This window comes from Microplitis demolitor, chromosome 5, assembly GCF_026212275.2.
Source record: "Microplitis demolitor isolate Queensland-Clemson2020A chromosome 5, iyMicDemo2.1a, whole genome shotgun sequence".
NCBI lineage: Eukaryota > Metazoa > Arthropoda > Insecta > Hymenoptera > Braconidae > Microplitis > Microplitis demolitor.
The window spans coordinates 15588527-15601888 of NC_068549.1; the positions used below are offsets into that span (position 1 = coordinate 15588527).

General features: G+C 29.9%; 2 protein-coding genes across 2 annotated transcripts in view; one reads left to right on the top strand and one right to left on the bottom strand.

Annotated features, from left to right (window-relative positions):
- LOC103580419 (synaptotagmin-5) overlaps nt 1-5088 on the top strand; it is a 99640-nt gene extending 94552 nt beyond the window's left edge. Inside the window, exon 10 of the mRNA XM_053739221.1 lies at nt 4772-5088. Within this exon, the coding sequence (XP_053595196.1) occupies nt 4772-4780 (9 nt within the window). The 3' untranslated portion in view covers nt 4781-5088. The remainder of the gene's footprint in view (nt 1-4771) is intronic.
- A 1419-nt stretch (nt 5089-6507) lies between these two features.
- On the bottom strand, nt 6508-9041 carry LOC103574929 (uncharacterized). The gene is made up of 5 exons (XM_008554497.3): nt 8657-9041; nt 7640-7969; nt 7031-7289; nt 6757-6934; nt 6508-6696 (listed from the first exon to the last, which is right to left on the bottom strand). Exons 1-3 carry the CDS (start codon nt 8877-8879, stop codon nt 7228-7230), a joined length of 615 nt encoding a protein of 204 aa, XP_008552719.1. The 5' UTR covers nt 8880-9041; the 3' UTR covers nt 6508-6696; nt 6757-6934; nt 7031-7227.
- Between the last annotated feature and the right edge of the window lie 4321 nt (nt 9042-13362).

The following is a 13362-nucleotide window of genomic DNA, read 5'->3' on the forward strand; positions in this document are numbered from 1 at the left end:
CCATCAGCAATAGCAGGCTAGCTTCGAATACCGTTCTATCCATTCTGGCAAAGCTAAAGGGTGAATTGTGGGTGGGTAAGAGTATGAAGATACAATTACCAGCAAAATTTGAATTTGATTGACCATCTCCAATTCGAGATATTTATAATCAGAGTTTGGATAATTAACATTGCAAGTAATAAGGTGTATACGTTTTAAGTTGCGTTCGTGATTCTACTAAAAAAACTATCAGTCAGAAATTTTTGAAAAACTAACAGAAAATTAATGAATTCATCCCGAATTTAAAAAAAAAAAAAAAAAAGGGATTCACCATCTTATCGCTGAGATATAGCAACTCAAAGTTCAACAATCAATAAAAAATATACTTGTCGATGCGTTGGACAGAAAGAATCTGAAAACGCTGTACGCGAGTATGCATTGACTATTTGAGCGGTAAATTTAAACAGATACTCAGTACACTATATAGCAAATAGTAAAGCATATGTGACCCTGTCAAATTATAATTTAAGAAAATGTTTATCAGTATTTGTGCATACGGATATATGAATAATGTGTAGGTAACCTTCTCACGGATACAGTATCAAATAAAAGCAATGTCTCATTGTAACTACAACCTAATATAGTCTTATCACGCATATAGCCAAGTCGAAGGCAAGGGCCGTGAACACTTGGATTTGGATTTACTACTTTCCTCCGTGGTGTGTACACAATTTTTCACCAGATCTGCACCTGGAAGTTTAAAATTTTGCTTCTCAAACACTTTGCAAGGGTTCCTTGTTCATAGATCATTTAAACTGGACAAAAATTTTTGGGGGAGAGGCCTATTTTGCCCCCAAATATTTTGAGGCATCCAAAATATGACGGACCCATTTTGCCCCCCCCCCCTTCTCTTGAATAAATTTAAGTTATCAACTTTGAGCGCATTCTATACCACGTCTGCGCACTAAAAACGAAGTATCGATATTTTCGGTATCAATACTCTTTCAATTGATACTTGATGGGATCGATATCTGCTCGACTGATACTCGGTACTTCAAGGTATCGATACTTATTTAAAGTATCAAACTTCCCTAGCCAAGTGATATTTGAAGTATTAACGCTTTTGAGAGAGTACGTGTAACCTTCATGTACTAATATTGATTTACTATGTTTCGATTTTTTATTAATTTAAGTAGCTTTTTTTTTTCGAAATATTTGTTTCAGAGTATTAATTTTGACATCACCCATTTGTCATATTGACGTCATAGAATGTCACCCAGGCATCACATTCACTTCATGTTTACGTCATTAGTTTTCCATCATAATCTTATGTAAAAAAGTGTGAAATAATGAGTCAAACTTGACTCATATCTTACATACATGATGACATAGCGTAACGTCACTCTGACGTGAAATGTACGGCAATGCATTTACTGGGACAGTTCTTATCGCATCGCAATGAAATTTTTCACACTTATCCCATAGGCAATTATCTTAATCAAGTTCAAATATGGGCTAAATCAGTTGATTAGTTTAGAAGTTATGGCTGTTTAAAATTTCCACGATTTTTCGAGAAAATCTGTTTTTATCAAGTCTCAAGTTCGTATAGCTTAAACATTAATACTCATAGACAATTTCCGTAAAAAGTATGTTTAAGCTTTTCTAATAAGATTGAATTTATGACCTTAAATTTTATGTTTCGACAATTTCTTCTAATAATTTAATAGCCTCGGAAGTTTTGATGGAATCAACAAATTTTGAAACTATAGTTTTTATTCCTCATAACTTGTAAGTCATAACTTATTCATTTTCCGTTATAATCTAATTTCGTCAGTTGTATTTTGTTGTAAACAAGATAATCTATAGATTTCACAGCTATTTTATATTTTGAAAGTGTTCCTTTTATTACTTATGATGTTTTAAATGTACCTGTATATTTTACGATTATAACTCGTCTTGTAATACATTTTATTATGCATATTCATTTTCGTTTCTCAGTATATGAGTATACACACACATTAAGTAGACTTCAAATGTAATATCAATAACTCGGTATATAAATTAGGCTGTGTCAAAATAAGTTTTTTTGGTTTTTTCGATTGGACGTATCTTAAAAGTTTCTTCAATATGAAAAAAATTCTCCTAAAGTTTGAGCTCAATACCTCAAAAATTGAGCTGGCGCATAGAGGGGTTTCCTTTCCCATTTAAATAACATTGTAAAATTTTTCAACTTCCCGCTAAGAAAGTTGTGAATTTTCAAAAATTCGGGAAGTTATTGTTTTCACCCCGATTTTCGAAAATCGAGTTTTCATCAGATGTCGACGTTTTGAGGTCCTAGGAAGCTATTCTGACTATTTTCAGAATGATGTCCGAGTGTGTGTATGTGTGTGTGTGTGTGTGTGTGTGTGTGTGTGTGTGTGTGTGTGTGTGTGTGTGTGTGTGTGTGTGTGTGTAAAGTCTTTACAACTTTTTAACTAATGAATCGATTTAGATGGTTGAGGAGGCGATAATTGGAAGAGCTTGTTGGCCGTAAATGTCCCTGAAAATTTCAGATCATTTGATCGAGTAGACTCGAAAATATTTGCGAATTACGAAAAAAATAATTTTTTTTTTTTAGTTTTTTAGTGATTTCTTAGAAACGACTCAAACAATCGACTTCAAAATCTAATCAGCTCTAAAATTTGATAAAACGCTTCGTTTGCCGCCTTAGCCATCTTAATCGGTTAATTTGTTCGAGAGATATCGTGGGCGAAAGAAATTATAAAAAACAGTTATTTGCGAATATCTTTGAAATAATTTAACCGAACAAATAACCTAACAATTCTAAAATCTGATCAGCTCAAAAACTCAATAAAATACGTCGATTGCCGCCTTAAGCATAAAAATCGGTTCGTTCGTTCGTGAGATATCGTTGGAGAAAGAAATGGTCCAAAAATGGTTTTTTCCAAATATTTTCGAAACGACTAACTTGATTGGTTTCAAATTTTAATTAGCTTTAGAATTCAACGAAATGTGCCGATTGCCATTTTAAACGTCAAAATCGGTAAATTAGTTCAAAAGATATCGGCGTTGAAAAAATAAAAAAATAACATTTGAAATTTGTTCCGGATAAATCATAATATAATGTACCAAAATGTGTCTAAAATCATACCAACTCTTCCTCTTTATGGTTTCTTTCGATCATTATATAATGTCATCTAACTTGTTTTTTAGTTTAAATCATATTATCAACAATAAAATTGAAAAATCGAAGTTTTTAATATTTTTCTCGAATATTTCATATTTTATTTTTTCTTACATGAGTCAAAACTTATTTAAATCTTGATTTTCATCCCTGACGTTGATTTATGCCTCAATACACTTATTTTATTGAAAATGATCAGGAATTAAATTTTAAAAAGCGCTTTTTCATTCATCATTTTAGATTCTTAAATTTTTAAACTTCAACATAAAACGTAACTTGTTAGAGCTTGAAAAGATCAGAAAAATCAATTACATGTGATAGCATTTTCGAGCCCGAAGAGCTTAAAAATATGTCCACACTAATATTTTCAAGCTCCTTGAGGTTGAAAACAGCGGGAAGTTTCGGGGCTGGCCCGCAGGGCCAACCAACGCCCAGATTTTTTTTTTTATTTTTCAAATAACTACACAAAGAAATTTTTTTTTAATTTTGCTTTTGACTATCTTATAGGAAATTTAATTTTCTACAAAATTGTCCATGTTCATTTTTTTTCTAAGCTGAACAGAAACGAAGTTACAGAAGGCCGAATAGGAGGAAAAAAATAATTAATGAATTAATAACAGAAAAAAATTTATTATTTAAACTTATCAATTAATTAACTCAATTCACTTCATTATTCATCAAAAATTTTCGAATTCAATATTGTTTCGAATAAACAATAAAACAATATTTACAATAAAACAGAAATGAATTATAATTATAATTAAAACAGAAGTTAATTTTAATTATAAATAATTTCTGTTTTATTGTAAATTTTGTTTTGTTGTTAATTCGAAACAATGTCAAATTCGAAAATTTTTTAAGAATAATGAAGTGAATTGAGTTTATTAATTGATAAGTTAAAATAATACATTTTCTGCCCTCCGGCCGGAAAGTGGCAACTTTCGGGCCGCTGCTCTGAACGAAGTTGCAACTTTCCGGCTTCGTCGAGCAGAAAAATAATATACGCACCTTGGCCAGTAAAAAGGAAAGCCTCAGACCACATGTTTGTCAGCCTCGGCTTCACCTCGGCCAACAATTACATGTGCTCTGAGACTTTTCTTATTTTACTGGCCTAGGTATGTAATATACTATTTTTTCTGTTATTTATTAATCGATTATTTTTTGCCTTCTATTCGGTCCTGTGTAACTTCGTTTCTGTTGAGTTTAGAAAAAAAAATGGGAATAGACAATTTAGTAGAGAATTAAATTTCCTATAAGATAGTCGAGAGCAAAATTAAAAAAAAAAATTTTCGTGTAGTTATTTTTAAAATAAAAAAAAAAATTTTACAATGTCATTTAAATGGGAAAGGAGATCCCTCTTTGCGCCAGCTCAATTTTTGAGATATCGAGCTCAAACTTTAGGAGAATTTTTTTTTTCATATTGAAGAAAATTTTAAGATACGTCCAATTGAAAAAAAAAACTTATTTTGACATAGTCTAATGTAGATATAACCACGCTCACTTAAAGCTTGTTTGTCAATCCGAGATTTTAGTAATACGGAATTAAATTAGTATTGGTCGTACATGTATATATAAATATATAAGTTTACTAATAATTTTAAATTGCAGATTATATAAGAACCTTGGATTGAAAACCTGACCGTCAAAAATTGGCTTCAGCCTTAGTAGAAAATGGAAAAGGGCCGCCTTTGTTTTAAACTAAGCGCGCTACCGAAGTCAGGGAGATGCTGAAAATTTCCGATAAATATACCAGTCTGGCTGCCAGGTGGCATTTTTATTTTGCAATACATATTTATAATTTTTTATTGAATTCGTTTCAAATTGGACGTAATAAGAACTTACATATAATTATAAATAATAATTAAGTATGGGTTGAACAGCCACCATTTGGTGGTTGAAATAAACTGGTTGTTTGAATATAATATATTATCTTATATATATATCTGAATCTGATTTATTCAATTGTAAAAGAATAACTTTGAATGATGTGAAAATGTACAGTTGAATCAATTTATAAATTTGTTAATGTACTCTTAATAATAACTTCAAAATGGTGAGAACGAAGTTGAGTTTTTAATATTGAGCCTGACTGTTCTCTATGATTCTGTATTTCAGACTGATTTTCTCTTGATCAAGAAAAACTAGAGTAAGTTTCTTATCAATACAAGGCGCTTGGGCATTAGGCCCGCGCATCGTTCAATATAGAGGGATGGGTCGAGATAGTCCATATTCTCAAATGATCCATGCTCTGTTCTCACGTTTTCTCCGTTTTTATTATTAACAAATGAGTCACTTATCTATGAGCATAAATTATCTTTAAACAATGTAGATATTTGAGCAGCTGCACGTCTCGAGGATTTACTCGAGGCGTCAGCGTTTATTTGTACATAAATATTAAGAGAAAAATAACTTTATCAATATGTTTTAAATATTCTAAATAATATTATACTATTTTATATTCTATTATTTTTTATTATTACATTAAGTTATATTATTATATTATATTATGTTCTATAATATAGGGTGACTTATTAATTATGTCACTTGTTGAATTATCAATATACATCTTAATTAATTAGTTAGGTCTCAGATCGGTCTCTTAATAATTAGTATTTAAAATTAGTTAGAGACATCTGAAGAGCAGGCTGGGACGTAACATAATTATAAATTGTTACAATTGAACTTATTGATAACACGTTAATGGATTTAACTAATTGATATACTCGTTTTTTGATACATACAATCGGGGACATTAATTTGAGTTGGTTTCTAAATAAATTCTAACGTAAAAACCGACTAAAACCGACTCAAATTAATTTCCCCGATTGTATATCCCAGAGAGGAAAGTACCACGGGCCCAGACTTGGCCCAACTATGTAAAACATTGGGCCAGGCTTGTAAGCCAGTCTTGGCCCAGTCTTGGCAAAAGTCTGGAATGATAATCTCGGGCCAAGCCTGGTTGCCAGACCTGGCCCATGCTTAGTTACCAGGCCTGGCCCGAACTTAATTACCAAGGATTAGCCATTAATTAAATAATTAAATACATTAATATATGCTTAAATTTCTTTTTTTATTAATTATTATAAGATGGTAACAAAATAATTTCAAGTACATGTTATTTTTTAAATTAAATAATTAAATACATAATTATATGCTTACACTTACGTTAAATTTGTTTTGTTATTAATTATTATAAGATGGTAACAAAATAATTGCAAGTACATGTTATTTTTTAAATTAAATAACAAAATACATAATTATATGCTTACACTTACGTTAAATTTTTTTTTTTGTTATTAATTAATATAAGACTGAAGCAAAATAATCATGAGTATATATTATTTTTTAAATTATAATGATCTGTATTTTTATAAGTTTTTTTTTATCGTTGCTTCATTGTTCCAAAATTTCTATATTTTTATTTCGCTGAGCTCGACCACCGTCTCTGTCTCTTGCCCCCGATAAAAAAGTACTCACCGCAGTCAGTACTTTTGGTTTTTCTTTAGAGGCATGATATTTAGCCGTCAAGAATCCTGAAACAATAATCATTGTAGTAAAATCATAATTAATATTTAAGTAAAGCATAAACTTACTTTCCAGAGCATTGAAAGTCTCAGTTTCTTTGAAACTTTTTTTTCTGAGACCTTTTATTACTTTACCAGCTCCGCTGTACTACAATTGTACTTCTTTTTTGATGATTTTCCCCATTATCTTATAGACATCATCTTCACATTTATTACATCCGGCCGAGACCATGAAAAAGATGTCAATCTGTGTCATAATAGGTAGATAATTTAATAATATTTAAATCACTTGTAAATAATAATTAAATAATTCGTAAGTAATATTTGAATAATTTGTAAATACCAGTGCTTTTTTTTCTCCTCATTATTTTTCAATGATTCATCGAAGGCTATAAATTTTTCAGTATCATCAAAAGGCAAATCTTTGCCGATGTTCTTCCATGCTTGATGCTTTCCTGGTGGATCGGCTGAGTATTGAACAACTTCCATAACTTTCTGAAACTTTTGTCCCATATGATAATTAAGACTTTTTTTAACGCTTTACATTTCAGTGTGAATTACATGTTGCAGATACTTTGCGAGATCGTTGTAATTATTGATTCCTAGAAATTGTACAATAATTAATTATGATGATGTTATTACCTAAAATTAAAAAACAAATCTAATGATGCAGAGATTAATTTTTACTTTTGTATTTTCAATCAGGCTTTTGACCATCATCAATCCTCTAAGTACCTCATGCAATGTACATTTATATATAATTACGCTCAAGTACTATGTACAAGCATGAAATAAATACAACAATAGTAATGAAATAATAGTGATAATTATTTTTATTATTATTACTATATTTATCTAATGTAAATTAATATTTATCACACGGAATTCTATATACATGTATCATATTTCACTAATAAAATTACATCTAATTAATAAAATAATAATAAAATACCTTTGGGTTCCACCGACAGTGATTCTGGCACCTTCTCAGCAGAGTCAATATCCAAACCAATCTGAGTTAAATTATTATTCTCATTATGAGCAAATTCATCAATTTTAGGTAGTTTAAATTCAGATTCTATGTAATCTATAGATTGACTGTGGTCTAGCTGATTTTTTGTAGTTCTCAAAGGATGTGGCTTAGCTAATATCTGAGCCACTCTCGTAGCGTTCATCATAATAGGTTGATGGTCATTCTGAGATTGTGAGTCGTCCTCGGTGCTGTCAACATTCTTTTTTTTAAAGGATCTCTTCAATCTACGTATCCCTTGATCATAATCTCCTGAAATGACAATAAACTACGTTACAGATGTATAGTCTTCCTTATCAAAAAGTCGTCGCTCCACTACCACAATTTAGCATGTATTTCCTATACCCCCACTATCCATTTCAGGACGACGTTTTCGTTGAGACTACTATATTTTATAATAAAAACACGATCATCCCTCATATCCCTATCAACAACACTGAGTTTAATTAATTTCTTTAATTTTAAGAATAAAAGTCAATTACGTCTGTGAAAACAAATTAAGATTTAAAATATAGTAAACTATAAGTCTGACACTGATGTCAAACAGCTTTGACTTTGAAAAAAAAAAAAAAAAAAAAATTTATGATAAATCACACACTAATAAACTTATGATCTTGAAGTTAGAAGACAATTAAAAATTTTCGGATTATTTTTTACAAATCAATTACAATAAAACTTAAAAAATAAAAAGATGCACATGTAAAAAATAAAAAAAAAGAACAGGTGCAATTTTTTAAAATATTTTTTTTTTTTTTTTTTGAAAATTTATCGTTTCTAAAAAAATTTGAAAATTATTAGACTTCGGCAACCTTCAAATCATTAAAAACTTTTTAAAAATAAAATTGAGTGAGATAAACAGTTAAAAGGTTAACTACAAGATAATACATTGGGATAATAAAAATATTAAAAATAAAGCAGTTGATGTACATCAATACTTACTAGCTTTGATAATGACGTTGACAGGATACGTTTCCCACGTTTTATCTGGTGCATATTTCGTCTCAATCCATTTTTGCACGTTTTCTTCTTGAATTTTTGGCGGCCAGTAACACAACGCTTCGTCTTCGGTTAGCCAACCAATCGGAACTATTTCTACCGTTTTTTTATCTTTAATCCATTCATCGAACTCAACTATTGCATATTCTTTCCCATCATCTGACATTTTTACTAATAAAATTAAAATTAACACACAATAGTTGAGAAAAAGACCGAAGATGTATACTGAAAGACGCTGCACGCACAACTGACTCTTAGAAACAAAGAACTGACTGCATGTAAAAAAAATTGACCAGTCAAGACCTGCTATCGATATATAGATATTTGACACTAGCGCAACGCACGAGTTCTAAGGAGTCTAGCGACTAATACCTCCTATTGTCTCGATATATATGTATATACTTACATATATTATGGCTAGTAGTATTTCAAAAATAATCATAACAATAAAGAAAAATAAACTTGTCAACGTAAAATACAATGAGATAAAATTTTTTTAAATTTAATTTAGTATTTTAAAATAAAATTAATTAAAACTTTTAAATAAAAAATTGACAATTAATTTATAATAAAAAAAAAAAAATTTTTTTAATTGATTGAATCTGTAAAATGACATAAAATTTCAAGACAACATAAAGTTTCTAATAATTATATAAAATTTTGAAATATGTTATGTATATCAAAAATTTTTTACGCATTATTTTGCAAATGAATTTAAATATGTAGTAAAGATATAACAAATTGAGAATCATTTATGTTTAAGAGTACACATTTACGTTTAACACTATTGATTTTTAACAAAATTTTTTGTTCATTCCAAGAAATTATTTATAACAAACCGACATCAACAGATGAAGTTGGAAAATTGAACACTTCTCTTGTTCTTTCTTCTACTATGCCGTATATATATAAATTATTTATATTTTCTTGTGTGACGTAATTTTTGTTCATATTTAGTATACTGTTAATCACAAATATTTTATTATTTTTCAATTGCACTATATTGTCCGGATGCTTATGAGTCAGAGTGATACCATATAATTTAACTTTTTCAATCTTGATATGATGGTTTTGATTGTATTCAATTGAATTTATAACAGATCCATAAATGCACTTACATAACGTGTTTTTCTTTTTTATTTTTACATGATCAGCAGACTGTAACTCATGCAGTCAGTTTGCAATTTGAGTCAGTGGTTTTTATGGTGATTTTATTAAATGCTTAAATAAACTTATATAATTTTCACCCCAAAATGCAGATATTTCACTCAGAGGAACTTGAAAGTGACGAACATCATCTGCAATGTGTATTAAATTATGCATATTTAATACTTGAGCATCTTCGCCATATTCTGATGGCAATAAACTAAAAAAAAGTCTCAGCTGATCTTGAGCGTATTTAGCGTATCTCACTGCATTCGAATTGTCATTTAAAATCCTGCAAGCAACATATAATAATGAAAAATGCCGATATTTGTTTTCAGACAAAACATTTTTAAGAACCAGAGGGCCGATGTACAGTAAGAAAAACCGAAATTGGGTGGCTTTCCATTTAGAAACCTGATAAATATCATAAAGTTTTCGTTAAACTCAACCGGAATGTCAGATGATATGGATTGCATAGTCTTCCTCAAAATTTCGACCTTAGGTTTTTTTAATCGAGCTTGATGTTTCTTCACAACTAATAATTTTTCAAGTAAATTTTTCATCACCCTGAGATAGAGTAAATGCATTGAATCTAAAGCAACGTCATTAACTGGATCAAACTCTTTTAATTTTGTTAGTTTAGTCTTGGTATTCTTTATATGATGCTCTGATTGATGTTTATACTTGAATGATTCTTTTGTTCGTAAATCACAGTTCATGTTGGGATAGACACGCTTACGATTTTTAGTAGTATCTTCTACACTACACCGTTCACATGCGAAAAAACCACCGGGATTCTTTATGGCTTTAATAAAAGCTCTCGCAGGCGAATCTGCAACGACACAAAATATTTTAAATAAATATTTAATTTCATTTAAAACGAGTCCATTCGATATGTATTCATTTGCTTCTTTGACGAGGTCCTTTAGATAATCTTTAGCAGAGTAAGGCTTGAAGTCACCACAGTATAATGCAACCGTCACAGGTGTACTTTCGTAATTACGGTTATAAACTTTTAATATAATAGGCCATACTTGAATTGATGAGCTACTGTATGTTGAAAATCCATCAATGTGGAGCTGAACTGATATAGTTTTTTCAGTATAAATATCTGGAGATATTATTTGTTGTAATACATTTTTTATTCCAATATAAATATAACTTCCAGCTGTTTCTCGCTTGCTCAAAACTGATTTCATTGGACGACAGTGCTTGGTTTTTAGTAATTGTTGAGAAGTTTTCGGCAATTCCTCATGTCCTTCCTCTCGTAGTATTGTTAAAAACTGTGTCACCACGTTCAACGTTAATATATTTAAATTGTCTAATGTCCAACAACGAAGTTTATCACTCAATGTCTGTTTTGTTTTAACTTCTTCATTATTATATTGTGAGGAACTATTTGAAGCCTGATCTGAAAGTCGATTATCATTATCGTTATTTCCAATAGAATTACTGCTACTATCAAAATCACTATTATTATTATTATTATTATTATTATTATTATTATTATTATTATTATTATTATTATTATTATCAGAATCACTATTATTATTACTCTCAGAATCACTATTATTATTATTATCATCAGAATCACTATTATTACCACAGTCAAAATCACTTTTCAACGTTTCTAAATTACCTGGTTCTGTATCACTGGGATTATTATTTTCACTCACACAGTCGTTAAAAATTTCATTGCGTAAACTTTGTTTATTCACAACTGTTTTAATTTTATTTAATGCACGCCACCTTTTAACGCGAAGATAAGAATCAGTCATCGTTATGTGACGATATTAAAAAATACGGGAGGAATGTAAATAAACAATATCCGTCTATTGTTGCAGGTTATCTTACTAGACTCAGCTAAAAATTCGATTAATCGAACATCAATGTTTCTCGTATTATAATCGATTATTTTTTCCCGGTGTTTCAAAAATTCGATAAATCAGTTATTTAAATTGTTTATTTTTTTTTTCAATCTAAAAACATCGAAAAATTTAAAAACTAACATTTTCGTTTTTAATTTAATTTAATTTGATTTATTTGATTTTTAACCTTATATGTAATGATTGAAACTGATACTATTATTCTTAAAAGTGATAATTCAATAATTTAATAAAACTGTAGATTACTTTTCGTAAATTAAATGTTAGCTGCCTTATTTAACTGAAATCATTAAAAAAGTAAATTAGTTTTCGAAAGTTGTTTGAAGTCACCAATGTGTCACCTATATCTTATCATTATTTAAGTTGAAAAAAGTATTAACATTGAATAGCCGAACCTGGGTTAGCCAGGTCTGGCCCAAGAATGGCTAATCATAAGAATGGCCAAGGCTAGATTACCCATGCTTGGGCCAGTTTTGGCTTGCCGTTGAATGACCAAACTTGGGTCTGCCAGTCTTGGCCAAAGGATGGGTAACCATAGGCATGGCCAAGGTTGAGTACCCAGTCATGGCCCAGACATGGACCAATATAGGTAAGCCTAAGTTGGGTTTCCCAACGTTGGGCCAGGCATGGCCCCTCTATCCAACTCTGGCAGCTCCTGTATGGGATATGGATGGATAAAATATATAGATATAGATTGGTGGATACAGACAGATAGATCAATGGATAGTCGAAGACCGGTGACTTACAGTTCTCATTTTGAAGTGTTTCGATTTTTCACTTAAGTTTTCGAAATTAATTTTCAGCGTACTCAATTAAGATAGGAAAGGGAAGAAGAGATGTGCTTGTTACTGTTTAAGTAAAAAGTATTGGTCGTGTATTATTATGGTAGTATGAAGGAGGATCTTAAAGATTGCACAAAAATATTCGTAGAATAGAAAAAGTAACAGATGTTCTCAAAATGTTATTTAAAATTGAGAAAGTTTGAAGTAGAAATATCGAAATTGTTTCATTGGGGATTAAAATAGACGCTTTTTAAGCGAGAAAAAACCCAAGGGTTCCTTCTAATTTTAGGCAACAGTGCAGAAAATAGAAATGTAAGCACAGTAAAAGGTCGGCTTATGGTCATGAATCATCATAGAAAGATTGAAAGTAAATGAAAAAATATACTTAAATATTTATAAATAGAATTTAAAATAATGTTAAACGCTACTCAATTGATATACATTCATTGTTAAATAGTTATTTTTTTTGTGGCAGATTATTAATTTCATATGTTTACACTTGTAGAAAACCACTAATAAAAATTTTTATTTTTAGAGATTTTTTTTTCCTGGATGCTGTACTACTCGACAGGAATGATTACCGATAATGTATTTGACAAAACAGCTTTCTAGATATATCTATCTGCGATTTCCTCGACATAGTAGATGCAGATTTTTCGAAGTTGAGATTTTGTTAACCTTCATAGATATAGTAAAATTGATTGAAATTATTTAAAATCATTTCAGATATCGTATTTTTTCAAAGTTTTTCTCTTAAATTCAAAAATCAGATTTACGGTGAAATTTTTGGATTTTGGTGATTCAATATGTTATTTCTTATAGGACATTAATTTAC